At 55.9% G+C, this 18213-nt stretch overlaps 1 protein-coding gene across 1 annotated transcript in view; it reads left to right on the top strand.

The window, feature by feature from the left end:
• Positions 1–3357: 3357 nt before the first annotated feature.
• The window catches only part of LOC105805777 (immunoglobulin superfamily member 21-like), a gene marked incomplete at its 3' end in the record, with an annotated part of 100492 nt that continues 85636 nt past the window's right edge, over positions 3358–18213 (top strand). The window contains exons 1-2 of the mRNA XM_012638734.1: positions 3358–3469; positions 4376–4488. Of these exons, the coding sequence (XP_012494188.1) occupies positions 3358–3469; positions 4376–4488 (225 nt within the window). The remainder of the gene's footprint in view (positions 3470–4375; positions 4489–18213) is intronic.

The following is an 18213-nucleotide window of genomic DNA, read 5'->3' as shown; positions in this document are numbered from 1 at the left end:
CAGGCAGCCCACCTGCGGACCTGAGGTGTAGGGGCCTGATGTTTGTCCTGGCCTTGGGGAAGGAATGTCCCAGGAGCACCCAGCTCAAGCCCTGGGGCGGTGGGGTCCCCCTCTACCCACCAGCTCGCACTCGGGCCCGGCCCCACCCCCAGGCCTCTCTGTTTGTGGTTCCCATGGCTCCCTGTGCAGTTCCGGTCTGTCCTCGCCTCCCTCACCTGGCCTGGCCCCTGCGCCGGCTGCCCTGCCCCCTGGGAGAGCCAGGCCCCTGGCAAAGATGCAATGGCGCCCCCCGACGGAGCTGCGACTCTGATTCCCCAGTGACCTCCGCAAGTCGTAGGACTCCACTCAGGGTGGTGGCAGGAGATGGCTTTGGAGCCCGACGGCTCTAGGTTCCGACCCTGGACTGGCTCTACCCACGCGGTGGGGAACCAGGCGCTTCCCAGCTCTGGACGGCAGTTCTCTGCGACGGAGAAATATTTATGGTACCTGATTCACAGGCGGATGTGGGGACCCAAACTGCCCGCGTCTAAGACAGCTCGGAAAGTAGCACTTACCGTATTCTTGTTTAAACACTGGACTGAGACTGATGGAACTCAGATTCCAGAAAGAGAGGCAGACGTGCAGACAGTGACACTTTGGTGTGACGTACGTTATAATCACGGTGTCGTAAGAGGCCCAGGTTGCTGAACGAGGGGCTGCAAAACACGGGAGTGAAAGTGCTGGGGAAACCGGAGGCACCATGTGCCTGGGGAAGGAGTTTTTGACCCTGAGAGCTGAGGTCTCCGACCTCCTCTGCAGCCAGGAAGCCCTGCCCCTCGGCTGCCTGTGGCACTGAGAAGGAGGCGCCCAGCTGCAGCCGCCTCTCCGGTCCCCTGCCCTCCGTGGCTCCAAACTGGCATCCCCCTGCCTCCATTTGTAGGCGTGTTTCCGGGTGTTTGTTCCCAGGACTCCAGCAGGGCTGAGGCTGGGGCGAGGGGAGGCAGGCGCACGGGGCGCAGCATTTAGGGAGCCGCTCGCTCTCAGGGTGGCGCAGTGGGGTGAGTGCGTTCTTTCATGTAGCGCCCTGGCACCTCACTGCCTGACCCTCCTCACTCCCTTTCCTGGCTCAGGTTCTACAAGCTGCTACACCAAAGACGGGCTCCAGAGTGTATGTAAGATGCTAGGAAAAGTTTTCCACCATGGTCCGAGCTTGGAGAGTCACGGGCAGTCTGCGCACGCTCCAGCTTCAGGGCCTTTGCACTTGAGGTGTCCTCTGTCTGGAATGCTCTCCCCTAGATCCCCCCATAGCTCACATCTTCCTTTATTCCAGCCTCCTCATAAAGGCCTTGGGGGGCCCCCACTGCTTTGCTCTGCTCTATTCATCGCGTTTCCCTTATCACCACCTGACCTATTTTCCGTCGTTTATTAGATACGGTTTCCTCTGCTAGAAAGTCAGCTCCGTGAGGGCTGGGATGTGTCTGTTATCAGCGTCATGTCCCCAGCGCCTAGAGCAGTGCCTGGTACAGAACAGATTCTCAATTAATATTTTTTCATGAATAAAGGAAGGACATGAAGAAGGAAAGAGAGGAAAGTTCTGAGAGGTCCTCAAGGGAAGGAGCAGGTTTAATTTTGTTTAACCCAATATTTCTCAAAATTAGTCGATGGTAGAAATCATGTTGCCTGAAATACCTGTTAGAAGCTCCCTATTCTCTGCACACTCTGGGAAAAGCTGTCTTGCCTTAACCTGTCAGGACCACCCCACTTGTGCACCTGCCTTCGCATACTCCTCTTCCCATGCCCACGGGCCTGCCCTCACCTGTGCAGGGCTCTCTGCCCTCACCTTGGCATGCCCTGCGAATCCCACTGCCCCGGGCCTCAGCTCGCTGCACCGGTCGGCGCTCCTAACACCACCACCTGCCTACCAAGCTGCACCGCCCCCCGCCAGACTCACACTTGTCATTCCCGGGTGGCTTGCCAACAAACGGTGACTCTCCGCGCGCCCTGGCCCGCCTCACACACACACACCATCTGCACCCACCTTGGGCTGCTCCAAGATTTACGCCTCTGAGAATAAATCTTACCCTCCTCCTTCCAGTGGGAGGGGCCCTTCTCCAGCGTGGGGCTCCTCCACCACCTGGACAGCTGATGCTCAGCTCTCGTCTCTTGTCTTCAGAGAGAGTCGGCTGGACGCGGTGGCTCACAGCTGCAGTCCTAGCACTCTGGGAGGCTGAGGCAGGAGGATCTCATGATCCCAGGAGTTCCGAGGCTGCAGTGACAGAGCAAGACTCTGTCTCTATAAAAAAATAAATAAAAAATAAAAAAAACCCTGGCTCGGAACTGTGGCCGGCGGGGTCAGGTCCTTGACTCCTGTCATGGTCCCCCCAGCAACGTCCCCACCCCCCATCCCCAGCGCTGGGTGAAAAAGGTATACAGGCTGCAGACAGACGTGAGATGCTTGCCACACTTTCTGTCACCTGTTTTGTCACGAGAGCAGCGATAATAGTGTGGTGGTTGTCATGGAGCCGGGAGGTTTGGGTTTGAATCTCGGCTCTGTCCCTTGCGGCTGTGTGATCTGGCTTCGCCTCTCTGTTTCCCCACACGACGTGGGAATGATAATAGATCCTTTCTCCTGGGATTGTCGTGATGATTGAGTGAGTGATGTGTGCCGTATCGGGCACTCAGCCCAGGGCCCGGCGCAGGGCAGGTGTGGAACGGGAGCTGATGTGGCCCTAGAGTCCCCCCCGTCACTGGGGTGCATCTTCCGGAGACGGCCTCTGTGTGTGTCACGCCCCAAGCCCAGGAAACCCTATGTTTCCTTCGTCCCCTCCCACGGCCCCTGCCTTCCTCCACTGCACATTCCTGGAGGGTGCGCCTGGGTGTCTCCGCTCCCCAGCGCCTGCCCGGGGCCTGCCCGGAGCAGGTGGAGTGAGCGGGGATCGAATGACCAAGGCAAGGGAGGGCGGAAGATCGGTCCCTCCAGTTGGCCGGGTGGCGGCCTGCTCGGGTCAGCTGGGCCCTGGGGCTATCTAGGAACTTGACCTCTGGCCTGAGTTGGAGCCTGCCCTGGGGCAACCCGGTGCCTTGCGCCTCACTCTGGGGACTGGTCCTGAAGCCCGCACCACGCGGGTCTACTCCGACTCCCACTTCCGAATTGATCCTCTCCAGGTCGATTCTTGTTTGTGTTTTTTCCTGGAGTGTTGCAACCATTAAGTTCCAGGCAGGGGTCGGGCCCCCGGGCGCGACCGCTGGGGCTGCCTGCGCAATTGAAATCCCCAGGCCCATCCTGGCTAGTTTGCTCATTAAGAGCATCGGCCCGGATTGATCCGTTGGATCGATGGCCAGACGTCAGCCAGCGGGAAGCCCATCAGAGGAACCAGCATGATGGCCGAGAACACGGTCCCTTGCCGATCTGGCCTGGGTGCCCAGCCCTCGGGGGTGGGGCTGCGGGAGACAGAGGAGCAGGTCAGAGGCCTCAAGAGGCTGGACTTAGGTGTGGAGGCAGCAGAGTCCCCAAGGTGTGGCTACCAGGGCTGTGGTCCGGGGAGCTGGACAGGAGCTGGGCAGGCCTTCCCAGGGGCAGCCGAGGCAGTGGCGGTGGGGGCGGGGGCAGGAGCATTGTCTAGTGTTTGCAAAGATCTGAGGCTCCTCCCCGGCAGTCGGCCCATAAGGGCCTTCTCCACTGTCACCACCACCGTGGCCAAGGGTTGGACCTGTCCGTTCCTCTGGGTGGCCGTGTATGTGTGATGGGAAATTTGGGCATTAAGGAAGCCAATGGCGTTTTCCCAGGGCCCTCTTCCCTTTTTACCTGGAGGAATTTGGTTATGAGGTTGGGGACGGAGGGGTGTGGGCACCTAGAACTGCGTGTCCCAGCGTGGGTTTCACAAGCCTGGCTGCATGGCGTGGTGACGGGGTTTAAGGGGTGGCTCAGGGACCCATTTTGGTTAGGGTTGGATGTGCTGGGGTGGGTGCATGTTAGCACATTCATTTCCGGCAGGACCGAACAGGCTAATAATGTCACGACTCTCTAAAAGAGTGTATGGAGGTGCCGTGTGGGGCCACAGAAGGCTTCCCTGGGGTACCCTGTAGAAATGCACTGAGCCACTTCCTGGAGGTGCCAGCAGGGAAAATTTGTCCCAAGAAGTGTTTTTGTTTGGTGGGATCCGCTGGAGCCAGGGAGGTGGCAGAAAGGGAGATGTCAGGGAGAGGCAAGATGGGGTGACTGGCTCCCCTGGGCACACAGTCACCACCCCCAGAGACCACGGTGCGAACAGGGTCCCTGTCAGGTGTGCAACCACCTCCCACCACCTTCCCTCCCCTGTCTGCCTGCCCGCGCTGGTCAGCCCGGCCCTCCCGCTCCGCTCACGTCCTCACCTCCCCTCTCTCCTCTCTTCCGCAGGGTACCTGACAGTCAACATTGAGCCACTCCCCCCTGTGGTGGCTGGGGATGCCGTGACCTTGAAGTGTAACTTCAAGACGGACGGTCGCATGCGAGAGATCGTGTGGTACCGGGTAAGTTGCCACCACTGCCCCCTCCATGCCCATGGCCGGGGCTGGCAGTAGAGTCCCCAGAACCCTCCAGACATCCTCACCAGCGTGGCTCTGTCCTCCGCCCCCACCCAGCCCTGAGCCCTGGGCCAGGCCCCCACCTGCTGCTGACACCTGCCTCAAAGACCCCTTAGGCCAGTCTCCTCTTCTGTCCTCAGGACGGATCTTGTTCTGGCCTCCTCTGTGCTCCTAACGTGCCCTTGCTCTTGGGAAACCCCACTGGTACCAAAGCACGAGTTACTGAGCCCGCTGTGGGCGCCGGTCGCAGCGTAACCACTGAGCAACATCCGGTGGTGGAATTTCAGGCATGATGCTTTGGGTAAGGTTTTTGGCAGGGAAGAGAGAGAAACAGGAGGCTTCTTGCCTTTGAAATCACATTATAGAGCTAGTCTGCCACCTAACCTGACTACTGTAGGACTCACCCTGAGGTCTGGCACCCTGAATCCAGGTCTGAGAAGAGATGTTGTTAGAGATGAGCAGGTGCCCACTTGCCCAGGGCCCAGGTGTGGGCAACAGGAAGAACAGCCTTGGGTCTTGGGCACAGGGGCCTTTTCAGCCACTGAGAGAAATCATCCAGTGTCCGGATGGGGCATCGCAGCCTGGTCTCTCTTTGCCACAGAGCAGGCGGGGCTGGGCTCAAGAAAAGGTCCGGTGGGCACTGATGCTCTTCTTGCTATGCCGTGTTCAGGGTGCGGAGTGTGGTACCACCATCTTGGGAGAGAACTCCCCTTCCATCATCTGAAACAGGGGTCGGCAACACTTTTTAGTGAAGGCTGAGATTGCAAATATCGTCCCCTCTGCTGAAACTACTCAACTCTGCTGTTGCGGCTGCAGAACAGCCACAGACAGTGCATAAATGGAAGGGCACAGCTGTGCTCCAATGCAACTTTATCGTGGACGCCAAAAATTTGAAATCTGTGTAATTTTCATGTGTCACAAAATCTTCTTCTTTTTGCTTTTTTTCAACCATTAAAAAAGGGAACACTCATTCTTAGCTTGCAGGCTGTACAAAAGCAGGTCACAGGCTGATTGGGTTCACGGGCAGCAGTTTGCAAATCCCTGATCTAAAACCACACTTTTCTAATCTCTGTCAGTCGCATCGCCCTTTCTTCGACAGATAACACAGTCCACTGGAGCCGCTCTGGATGGAGGGGAGGCGTGTGGAGGGGAGGAGGGAGGGAGGGGAGGGGAGGGGGCACGGCTTGGTGATCTGAAATCTAGAGCTGGCCCCTCTGCTCCTCGGAGCTGCCCCCACATCTACCCTCAGTGCGTGGAAACTCGGTGTCAGAGGAATCCCTGGGGCACGCGTGCTGTTCATGGTCCTGACTCAGAACCGCTCTCCCCGGCCTCCTTGCTCTCGGTCCAGATGTGCTTTGAAGCAGCCTGTCGCTGCTGCTCCGTCTTGCATTTTTGGTCTTTGACTTATCATTTGCTGGTTGGTGCTGGGTTTTTTTGGCTGTGATCTACACTCCTTTTAACCAAAAATCATGGTTCCCCATCTCAGTATTGCAGCCCCTTCCTGCTTAGAATCAATTCTAGTGCCCTCCACCCACGCTCTCCAGGTAACCTGGACATCACGTATGAAGCTGATGTCTTGCACCCGGCAGGGCCCCGGCCTTAGAGGAAGGTGCCCTCCCAGATAGAGCCGATGCGCCTAGAGGAAGTCAAGGCGTATGTTAAATAGTGCCGCGAACTGAATCACTAAGAGGCGTATTTACAGGATATGGAAACTGCTTGGCTGACACAGGCTGCGAGCATCTCATTAGCACCTGGCAGAAGGACAGGGATAAATTAACTGCAGCTCGCTGGCGATGGGACACATCTCTCCCTCCACCAGCCCCGAGAGGGGATCAGAGGGAGGGGGGACGACAGACAGAAATGTGGAGACGCAGTGGGAACAGTAAAAGGGGGTGAAGGTGGGAGCTTGGAGATGGGAAAGCAGCAGTGGGCACCTGGTTGCCTTCCAAGCTCCTGAAGCAGCTGTCCTAGCTCCGGTTTGAAATTGAACGTTACTGCAGTCACTGGGGTGAAAACCTCCCTGCGGGGGCAAGGCCGGGGCCAGGCTGGGCCAGGTGTGGGAAGCCAGGCGCAGGCTTCCACGTGGCGTGACTCTCCGTTCCTGAAGATGGGGAGCAGGGCCGGGGCAGGAGGAGCACGCCCTGTCCCGGGCTGAACGAGGCTCCTTTTCCTCCTCCACCCCCAGCGCCATCGCTCCCTCCGCCCCAGCCTGCCACCCCACTGATTATTTTAAGAATCAGTGGCATCTCTTACGGGTGTCGGGCCCTGCATATCGGGCTATGGTAGGCTGCACTAATTAATTTATTTTATTTCATTTCACATCCTTTGACTGAGGGCCTCTGGAGCCGGATATGCAGATGTATGCAAATCACATGCAAATCAACCGCTGGAGCCAAATGCTGGGCCCTTGTAATTCTGTAGCTGGACGGAGGTGGTGGCTCAGCTGACTGGTTACTCTCCCTGGGACCAGGGCAGTCGCGTGCCCTGCCTGTGAGGATGGGGGCAGAGGGCAGAAAGAGATTCCAGGGAAGGGGCTCCCTGCTGCCAATTTTCCCTTTGCCCGCTGCCACTCTGTCCTTCCCTGCCGATGCCCCTTCTCCCAAGGAGCCAGCTGAAGGGAGAGAGATAAGAGCCTACCACCACGGGAGTTCCGGGGGCCAAGGCCAGGGCAGGGCTCCTGGAGGGAACCGGAGAAGCAGCAATGGGTGCTCCAGTCTCCTTCTCCAGCCAGACCCTCCTCTGACCCCCACCACCTCTACCAGACAGGCCCCCAGGGCCTGCTTCCCTGGCCCCCTCCCCTGCCACTTGCTTCCCTTCCCAGCTCGCAATAGTGAATGAGCTTACAGAGCCCAGCTTGGAAGGAAATGAATAGATCACACAGGCCCAGCCAGGACTGTCTCCAATCCCGCTCGAAGGGAAAAGCAGGGCATTGTGACGCGGCCACCATTGCCCACTCAGCCCAGCAGGCACAAAATGGCCCAAAACGTGTATAAAGCCCAGCAGCCTCCCCTCTGGTCCTAAAGACATTATCTTAGCAATGGGGTCATCCTGAGCTTTCAGAAAACACGATGAGTGGATTGCAGTCTTTGGGTAAACTGGGGGGAGCTGTGAAACTGTCTGAAGCAAAAGGTTAATGAGACCCCTGACTGAACATTTGGGAAGGTCTTACCTATGGACCCCTTGAGGGAGGGGAAGGTGCTTGGGAGGAAGTGGCAGAGTCCTGAGTCCTGGACACTTTGCCCTTTGGTCTGGCCAAGTGGGGAAGAACTATGCCAATTTGTAGAAGAAGATGCCAAAACTAGAAAAATTGACTCAAGAAAGTGTATGTGATCCGAGCCCCCAGGTCTGGGTTGTCCAATATGGTAGACACTAGTCACATGCGGATGTTTAATTTAAATTACATGAAATCAAATTAAATTAAAAATTCATTTCATCGGTCGGACTAGTCACATTTCAAGTGCTCACTGGCCACGTGGAGCCAGCGGGTGCTGTATCGGACAGAGCAAGTGTAGAACATTTCCATCATCGCGGAAAGTTCCGCTGGGAAGTCTGCTCTAGATAGTTGAGAAATTTTCTGTGGAATATACTGCGCTTGCCTGACGAGGAAATGGCAGGGAGTGTTCACTGAGCCAATTTTCCAGGCAGATTCGCTCTAACATGAATTTCAGTAAAATGAATTTTCTTTGTTTTATAGCTGCCATTGTCAGAGTGTGCGTGCGTGTGTGTGTGTGTGTGTGTGTGTGTGTGTGTGTGCGTGCGTGTGCACGGTGAGGGAGAGCAGGAAAACAGAGGCGGTCATCATTCTCTGATGACTTCTTTGAGAACATACAGGAGATGTGAAGAGGGTTGTCAGGCCCCTGTGGTGCTGGGCATTGTAGTTGTCTGTCAAAGCCCCGTTCAACATAAGGGTGCGTCACAGCCCTTTCCAGCATCTTCCTGTGCTTTCTCCACGTGTTACATGGGTTCGTCTCCCAGATTTGAGTTTCCCAGGCTCCATGCTCAGCTCACGCAGGCAGCACTTACTGTTGGCTAGTAGAGCAGAGGTGCAATTCCACACCTGGCCAGTAGGAGGCAGTCCCCAAGAACTCATCTAGCCTAGCATTAAAGCCAGGACTTGGTTCTAGAAAATGAATGATAAAGAATGTTCTTTACTGAACCATTGCTAGTTACTTATGCCTACAACTGGGGACATAGTAACGCTGCCAATACTGCTCTGAGTGGCCGACATCACTGAGCCTTTACCACGTGCCAGGCCTGGGATCAGGTGTTTACTTACATTGTCACATTTCATTGTCACATTGTCCCTGCAAGGGAGGTGCGTTTGTCAGTCCTATTTTTCCGATGAAGAACCTGAAGCCAGTCAGAGAGACTGTGTCTCAGCTCACGTCGCCTTCCCTGACTTCTCCAGAAAGTTGCAGACACGCCGTCCTCCACGATTCCTCTTTGTGGGTCTCCACCCCAGCGCGCACCCCGTCACGTTAAAGCTCCTGCCCCTGAACTGTGAGTTTCTCAAGGGCAGAGGCTACGTCTTCCCCCCAACCCCATGTTTTCGACACCTACGGCAGAGTCACCTCAGTAAATGTTTGTCAAATTGCTACAGCTGCAGATACAAAGGCATGCACACCTAGACAGACCACGCCATGCCGCCTGCTGCCTTCTCAGGTGGGCGGACGCACACAGCTGACCGTGTCTGTCTGTTTGGGGGTGGGGAGTGTGGGTCTCTGGATACTCGGGGGCTTTGTGGAGTGTGGGAGAAAAGGGACATTTCTTATTAGGAAACGCTGTCAAAACTCATTTAGTTGGAGGTCACCTGCCCAGCAGGCAAGGCCAAAGGTCTGTTTATATCATAGGAATCCATTAAACAGCCACAGAGAATCATGGGAATCTAACCTTTTGCAGCAGTTTTTGTCATCCCTCCTTTGTTTCGTCTCTTTCCTTCACAATTTGTTCCCGAGAGCTGCTCTGGGCCCGGGTAACAAGGCCGCAGAAAAGAGAGCCAGATGGCGGGAGGGAGATCTGCGCACCGCGATAGCGGCCGCTTTCAGGGCCCGTCCCACCTCCTCCGCCTTGCGGGGAGACCGCGCGCCCGGCTTGTTGTGGTACAGAGGATGCGGCCTGGCAGGGCCAGTGTCCCCGCTGTGCCGGATACCTCTGCAGTGAGAGTTTGCGGCCACTTGGGGACCACTGGAGAAGGGACTGAGCCCAGGGGCTGGGGAGGGTGGGGCGGAGAGAGGACGTCGGTGGCAGAGTACCGCACATGACTTCTGGGGTTTGACCCAACCTTCCAGCATTTTAGAAATCTCATCTGGAACTGGGCATGAAGAGATGTACTTTCTAGGCTTAAATGAGATACTGTTTGCAACCCAACGAACCCGGCGTTTGGCTCATTATGCAATCATTCGATGAACGGCAGCCACTGTCCCGTCGTGTCTTTCGGTAGCTCCGGGGATCCGGAGAGGGAAGTTACGGAACAAGAAGGGAAGGTGTTTGGGGAGGATCACTGGAGTCAGATTCCCCGAATTCCATCCGACCATCTGTCCACATTCCCAAGGGACATGGGCAGAGACACGCTTTTGCTCCTGTGCGGCTGTGCTGGTGAGCTCACCGGGTTCCATCACCTAGTGAAGCCATGTCGGTGGATCTGAGCTCTCTCCAAAACAGGCAGCTGTTTCAAAATGGCTTTGCTGGCATTGGCTCTCTGTCAGTCTCAGCCCTTGACAATGAGGAAACTGACAATGGCGATCACCAGGGAACTTTCCAGTCCAACAATACCTTGAGGGCAAGAAGTTAGGTACTCTCTTGGGTGACTGATAGAGACCAGTGCCCAAGTCCCAGAGAATGGGGCAGGGACACCCTTTGGGCCTCTGGCATGGAGTCCAGACTAGCAGCCATCAAGCCGCTGCTCCTTGCAACTGGCCTGGACCCACATCCTGACCTTGGGCTCAGAGCTCTTCCAGCTTCGAGAGCTGGAGGAGGACGAGAGTGAGGAAGACAAGAGCCAGGGCTGAGCCGACCCAAGCTGCCTTGTCCAAGCCTCCTGCCCCTGCCCTGGCCTCCCAAAAATCAGGTGTGTCCCATGCTCACGCTCATACCAATCACATGGGAGGGAAGAGAAAGCAGCCAGAGAGGGCCCAGCAAAGGACAGCTGATTGCAGAATAAATGTAATAAGAGAAAGAGGAAATAAGAACAAGTTTCCAAGTCTAGTTCTGTTGCAGTCCTTTTATTGCATCCCCACTAAAGCTCTACCCTCAACCATCGTTACATTGTATCCATCCCAGACTCATCAGCAGGCTCCTCCTTCCTGGGGTGGGATGATGGGAGAAACCACCAGCTCCCCCTCAAGGTCAGAGTGTGAATCGCAATCACCGCAGCCCCAATCTTTGGTCTTTAATGGAAGGTTGATTGTAAATGGCAGGGGTCCCCTGCTCTGAGAGCTCATTAGAATTTTCGGAGAGGCCACTGAAAATATACTGCTGCCTAAGACTCGTTCTCCCGTTATTGAATCAGAATCTCCAGGACTGGAGCCGCGGGGCATTTGTACTTTTAACGAGCTCCCCAGATGACTGTGATGTGCTCAACCCAGCCAGGGACCGTGTTATGGTGTTTGGGAAACTCTGGTAGAGGAGCTGCCCCACACGTTCATTCAACATTAATTCACCATGTGTTTATGAAACCACGATGGTTCTAGGCACTGCGGGTTCGTGGAGGAACAAAACAAGATCCCGAGCTTATGTAGTTTACCTTGGGGGAGGAATTAGAAAGACAAATAAACAAGAAAGAGACCAGCTAATGAAAAGTGCAGTGCATAAAATTAAAATAGAGCGATGGAATAGACAGGGATTGGGAGGTCAGGAAACTCTCATTTAAGCTGAGCTCTCAAAGGCAACAGAGAGCCCATCATGCCAAGGGAAGGAGGCGGAACATTCCAGGCAGAGGGAGAAGCAAATGCAGAGGACCTCTGGTGGGAACGAGCTTGAAAGATCTGGTTCACTTTACGGAAAGATCACATCTGGATGGAGAATGGATCGTAGAGGCTACAAATGTAGAATTCTGGGCGGAGATCAAGGCTGGAGATTTATACTTGGGGGTCAGGAGAGGATGGATGGTATCTAAAGCCACAGGCTTGGGTGACATGACTGGAGTGGGCAGAAAGAGAAGAGGACCCAGTGCTGGACCCCGGGCGCTCCAAGATTTAGAGGTAGGAAAGTAGACCTTCAGGGAGGCTGGGAAGGAGAAGGCAGCAAGAGTGAAGAAAGCGGGAGAGCGGGATGTCCTGATTCCAAGAGAAGAAACTGTTTCAAGAAATAGAACAGTCAGCTCTGTCCAGCGCTGCAGCAAGTGACCTAGGAGCCTAGAAATGACCAAGAACTTGTCAACGTGGAGCCCACTGGGGCCCGGACAAGAGCAGAGTGTTTGGAGCGAAGGGGGCTGAAGCCTGGCTGGGGCAGGCTGAGGCGGGCATGGAGACCAGCGATTTGGCCTTGAACTTCTGGACAAACTTTTGCCAGTAACACAAAGACACGATTGCTTCTATGGGATTCACCTCCATTTGCATGTTGTCCATAAACTACCAGATTCATTGTCTTTTCTGACTGGCCCCAGCCCTTCCATCTGGAACAGGGGGCAGCTTCCATCGATGTCCTCGAGAATGGGAAAGTGGCTGCTCAGAGAGTTTTAGAGGATTCTAGAGTAATTAAACAATGTGTTTGGTATTTGAAGGAAAGATCCAGCTCTATCATTCAATTAACTCGGTGGCCTTTGGACGACAGCCGTTCCCACACCTCCCTCCGCACGGCACTCAGGGCCAGAGGTATAGAGAAGGACAAGGTGGACCCCCTTCCCTCGAGGGGAGAGCCCCCAGGCCTGGAAGTTGTTAAGGGCTGTTTTCTCATCTGGCCAATGGGCTTGATCACACTTCCCCCCGAGCATCTGACAGGGATTTGTGCAAAGCAAACATGACGCCTGTAGACAGGCCGTCCCATCACCCACGCGCGGGGAAACGGCATCGCTTATATTACTTTAGCCTCTGCTTTCCGCCTGGCCCGATCGTACTCATTCTCTCCTCTGTGAAGCCTGTGACCTCTCTTACCAAGATGGAATTAAGAGATCGCCTGCTGTGTTCCCTCGGCATCTTGTGCATGCTTCGATTAGAGAGATAGCGCCTGGTGTTTTAGTTATCGGCTCTGCGTCTCTTGCTGAGTTATTTTTCTGCTTCTCCAACGTGTGCCATGCTCACTGGCAGGCCCTGGGCCAGGGGCCTTATGTGGGGGTCTCAGGATCCCTAGGAAGTATGTAGATGAGCTTACGGGGGTACTTGAAACCACAGAAAGTGTGCCCAGTATGCTGTGTGCATTTCTGTAGGAGAAAGGGTCTGAATATTCTCGCAGGGCCCTGTGATCCCCCCTCCCCACACCAGAAAGCTCCAGAACCGCAGCAGCAGGTGTCCAGGTGTTCTTCGGATGTGAGCGGTGCGGGGCGTCTCATTATCTCCACCCTTGTGTCATCAAGGTCCGTATCTGGGACGGGTCTCCGAGCCCCCGGGGGCTGCAAGGCTGTGTCAGAAAGCCCATGAGTGGTCCACGAGCTTTCCAGGGGCTGTGGGGGGTTGGGGGGGAGAGCTGCCGCAGCCTCAGGTGAGAAGCGCTGCCAGGCGATTGGGATCGGTCCAGACTCCATCGCTCAGTCAGCGGGATTTGTGCACGGATGCCCTTGGGCTGGAGGAGGAGATAAGAAGGGAAAAAAGAGCTGCTTTGGCAGCACCTCCCTGCTCTCCCTGGCACGAGGGGAGGTGTTTTTGACCAAAGAAATCCATCTTCTCTTGGGGATTAAGATCAGGTTTCTGATACTGGCAGTGAGACCACGTCCCTGCCCCATACGGGGTTGATAAGAGCTCTTGGCTTCCAAACTGTTGAGAGAGGTGCCAGCAGTTGGAGTGGACACCCCAATGACAAGATCTTCTATTGGACCACACGTGGACTCCACCAGTGATCAGCTCGCCCATTGGATGGCTGTGAAAGATGCAGCAGAGCCGCGTTTCCAGGGCCGACGCGTGGATGGCTCAGCTCACCCTGGGCAGTGCGTCCTCACTTACCAAGAGGAGAGAGGAGCAGGCGCCTGGGGCAGCATCCTGCTGTGTGACCTTGAAGAAACCCTGCTCCCTCTCTGAGCTTTAGGATCTTCAGGAAATGTGCCACCCTTTTCCCACCTTACAGCCAACCTCCCCTCTGTCTTTTCCCCAGAGGACTCTGGGCTGGGGGAGGAGGTGGGTACTTTCTGGGTCAGGACACCCCCAGGGTGAGGTTTGGGCAACGCTCTCTCAGGGGCAGGGGTCCTGGCCTGAGCTGCTGTCCGGCATCTGAGCCTGTGGAATCCGCAGCTATATTAAGCCCAAAGTGTGATCTCCAGCAGACTCTCCACGACTTTCATGTGCCCTGTTGGCTTCAATGACAAGGGGGCTTACTTCACTTGTCTTGTCGGAGAAGGATTAAAAGTGAACTTCCACTCCGGCACACCAACAAAATAAAATAACAGGACTGAAACGAGGGACGTTTCTGGAAAACTAGCTCTGCCTCTCCTTCCTCCCTGACCCCTCCTCCCCTCCTCTCCTCTTCTTTCCAGGTTGAGGGCCCCTGGGGCAGGCAGTCCTCCGCTTCCAGACAAGCACAGCCGTGTGCTTTTCTGAAACACACATCTGACATTACCATGACCACCCCTCCCCACCACACATTTCGCAAGAGCTCCCCTTCACCTTAAGGACCAAGGTCAAGGTCATTGGCCCAGCATACACCGTCCTTTTTGATTCGACCTCTGTGGACTGATTTCTCCAGCCTTGCTTCCTACCACGTCCCCAAATGGGCCCACCACTCGAATCACGTGGCCTATTTGCAGCTCTCAGAACGTGCCAGCACTTTTTCCCACCTCCGTGCCGATGCATATGCCACTGCCTCCGCCCGCGATGCCCTTCACCCGCTCCATCTGGCCAACTCTGCTTGCCCTCCAAGGCTCAGCTTCGGTGCCACCCCCCAGAGACCTTTCCCCATCCTCTTTCCCCTTCAATCTTCTTCCCCATTCAGCTGCCATGACCCAGGCTGAGCTAGATTCTCACAACACTCTCAAAATGCTCAGCACACTACCGTATGACTTAACATGCTAGACTCACGTGTTCATTTATGCAGCAGATGTTTCCTGAGCACCTACTATGTGCCAAGCATTGGGAATAGAGCACAGAATAAGAACAATGTGGCCCTGATTTTATGGAGCTTATAGTCAAGTGGGGAAAAACAGGTATCACATGAAAGATTGTCAAATAAGTGCTTCTTTCAAATTGTGGCCACTGCCCCAAAGGAGGACAGGTATCTGCCAGCTGAGAGCTTGTGATAAGGGACTGACTATAATAGTCGAATGTCCCCCTCCCAGAACACAAACCCCTTGCTGACAGGGCCCAGGTGCCCTGTTTGTTTTTCTCTCCTGAGTGTCTAGCACGATGCTGCGCGCATAGGTTAGAGGATGGATGGATGGATGGATGGATGGATGGATGGATATCTTACATGGCTCTGAGAGACGTAGAAGTAAACATTTAGTTGACGAGGGAAGGCATTTTCTCACTATTGGAGCTTTTCAACAATAGATGGGACGCCTTGGAGACTAATGCTCTCCCCGTGGAGGTGTCTGAGCAAATGTTGGCAGGGCCACCTGTCAAAAATGCAATGGGCAGGATTCCTGGCTAGTGAGCACAGGGCGGGTTGACCCGTCCGTCTCAGCTCTGGAAGTGCACGCCGCGTCGAGCTCAGCTGCCCAGCGATGATGTCCAGACAAGAGGTGGATGGAGCATCCAGCCACCTTGGCCAGTTGGGCTGGAGAGTGGGACTTCTTCTGCAGAAACCAGGTATTGGGAAAGTTCGGGTTCCCCAGGAGAGGGGTCAGTGTGAGTGTTCTGGGAACCAGGACCCTGTGGCTATGAGTGTCCAGAGAAGGTTCCTCCCCCTGAGTGAACATTCAATGGAGGTGAGGCCAGCAGACCCCTGGGAGCTGAGAGGAGGGGGAGGACGTGAAGGAATTTAGTAGGATCCAGAAGAACACTCTGCAACCCCCGGCCTTGTAAGACACATCTTTGATCACGTCGCCCTGCTTTAAACCCATCAGTGATGCCTCGCCATTGCACTCAGGATAGAGGCCAAAATCCCCGGTGTCGCCTTATGGGGCCCTGCGTCATCTGGCCCCTGCCTGCCCCTCCAGGACCCCCACCCCCCCGTGTGCACCCACGAATGAAGAAGCTGAGGATATTCAGGGACCTCAAAGAGCCTTGAGAGAAGGAAGAGGAGGGGTAGAGTGGGGGAAACTGAGGCTAGGCGAGGTTAAGCAACTTGCTCAGGGTCACGCTGCTAGAGAGAGGTCAAGTCTAGCTTGAACCCTGGTTATCTGACCCCAAAGCCGTGACTTGTCTATTGGGCTCCACTGAAGGCCATAAACGCCCTGCTTGGGATGGGAGGAATTGCCATGAGTAACAGGCAGCATGAGGGCTGGACCCCAGCAGGACCTGGGGAGCCTACCAGAGGGTGAGACCACGCTTGCCCCCACCTCTCCCTCGCAGGCATTGCGGACGTCACCTTTGTCGTGTAGGTCAGGTGCTGTGCTAGGCGCATCCTCCAGACCCCCCCACTGAATCCTCACAGGGACCATGCAGTGCTGGCACTATTCACAGGGACCATGCAGTGCTGGCACTGTTGTCCATTCTAGGGCTGGGGACCCGAGGCTCAGAGAAGTTAGGGAACTGGCCCGGGTCTCGGAGACCATAGGAGGGAGGGGACGCGCCTCACTTCCCTCACGACAGCCTGACCTCAGCGCCTAGGCTGGCCCGCAGGACTGCTGGGGTGGCCTGGACCCCTCTCTGGGAAGCGCAGCCTCCTCCACGGGGGAGAGACGGAGCGGCCGGCAGGGGCGGGAGAGCAGCCTGGGTCCGGCTGCCCGTGCTGTCCTCATCATCGCATTGCCAGGGCCACCTGTCTGCAGAGCTGCAGCTGTGCAGACCCACGCGGCGGAGGCTGTCAACGTCACACGAGGAGGACTTGAGGGAAAACAGCTTCCCCCCACAGAGATAACACGGCAGCACGGTTCACCTACCCTGAGATGAACGCGCAGGGCGGACGGGTGGAAGGAACAGCCCCCACCAGCCCCCTCCCTGCGTGCTCCTCCCAGGCCCGACTTGCCTTTGCTGAACGCTGGGGAACGTTTGACAGTTCCGTCCGGAGCTGAGTGTTCTTGGCATCCTGCACACAGACCTCAGGAAGCCCGAGAATGAGGGAGATGGCGCCTGGGAAGTCTGAATCGGAGACTATTCTTCGGGAAATGGAGTTGTGTTATTATTTGCAAGGTGGTGGAGGAACTCAAATGAGTCTAAACAAGTATTGTCAAGTAGTGGTTCTTGGGGGACCCGCTTTAATGGCTATAATAGTCATTTCAGTTGGCACATTAATTATATGTGAGCAGGTGCTTCTAAAATAATTGAGGGTGTTGGAGAACTGTTTATTTCCTTAAGTGGTTGAAGCATTCCCCTTTAACCCTGTTTACTCTATGAATATCAAATCATGCAGGGCCCGCTCTTTGGAGACCCAGAAGCAAAGCCTGTCTGAATCCGTGGGCTCCGGGTTAGCGAGGTCTCCATTCCATTCATTCATCCCTTCGTCCCTTCGGGTAGAGAGCCGACACCTATGCAGGGTACAACGCAGAGGTGCCGTCCCCGGCTCACGCTCTGCCGGGAGAGACAGCTGTCACGCTGGCACAGAGGGGGAGCCCCCACCCTGGTCCGCAGCTACTCAGGAGTGAGGAGGGGACAACAGGCATGGCAAGCAGAGGCAAGAATAGGTGCCCAGAGGGTGACCCATCTGACTCCCACAGGCGCTCAGTGGAGGGGTGGGAGGAGGGCAGGGAGGGGGAGGAGGAGGGCAACTGGGGAGCCCCATGCCAAGTCTGGGGTGCCATGCAGTGGAGGCTGGGCTGCATCCATGGGGAAGAGTGGAAGGATTTTAAGCACAAAAGCACCATCATCTGGCTTTAGAAAGCTCTGGACCCAGACGCCCCATGAACATCTCAGACGTAACGTGGCCAAAGCAAAACTCTGTATTTCTCCCCTAAACCTATCCCTCCTTCATTCTTCCCCAATAAGTGACATCACCATCCACCTGGTTTCTGAAGCCAAAAATCTAGGGGTCTCTCCTGTCTCCTCCCTTCCCTTCTCCCTCCCCACCCTCCACACCTGTTCCATGTGGGCCCCCCTAAAATACACGCCCCGAAGCCCTGAATCCACTGGCTGCTTCCCACTCCCCGGGTCACCAGCCAAAGCCTCCCTGCTTCCGCTTCTGTCCACCTGGCCCCTGAATCCAGTGTCCACACAGCAGCCAGGGTGCCCTGCCCTGTCCCCCGGCCTCCTCCCCATCCTCGGCCTCCACCACACCGGCCTCCTTTGGGTCCCATAAACAGCCCATACATCCCGATCCCCACGTGCAGGCCCCTGTGCTGGGTGCTGCTGGGATTTCAAAGACAGCAGCCTGACCCCTAGGAGAGAGCACATGGACCAGCGGTGGAGAGGCCACTCAGCCCAGGGGACTCTAGAGACAGGAAGATCCGGGACCAGCGCCAGGCTCTACCTCTTCTCTGTCTCCTGCCCCATCCCC

Source organism: Propithecus coquereli, unplaced genomic scaffold (genome assembly GCF_000956105.1).
Source record: "Propithecus coquereli isolate 6110/MARCELLA unplaced genomic scaffold, Pcoq_1.0 Scaffold1327, whole genome shotgun sequence".
Classification (NCBI taxonomy): Eukaryota; Metazoa; Chordata; class Mammalia; order Primates; family Indriidae; genus Propithecus; species Propithecus coquereli.
This window is presented reverse-complemented; position numbering and strand designations above follow the sequence as displayed.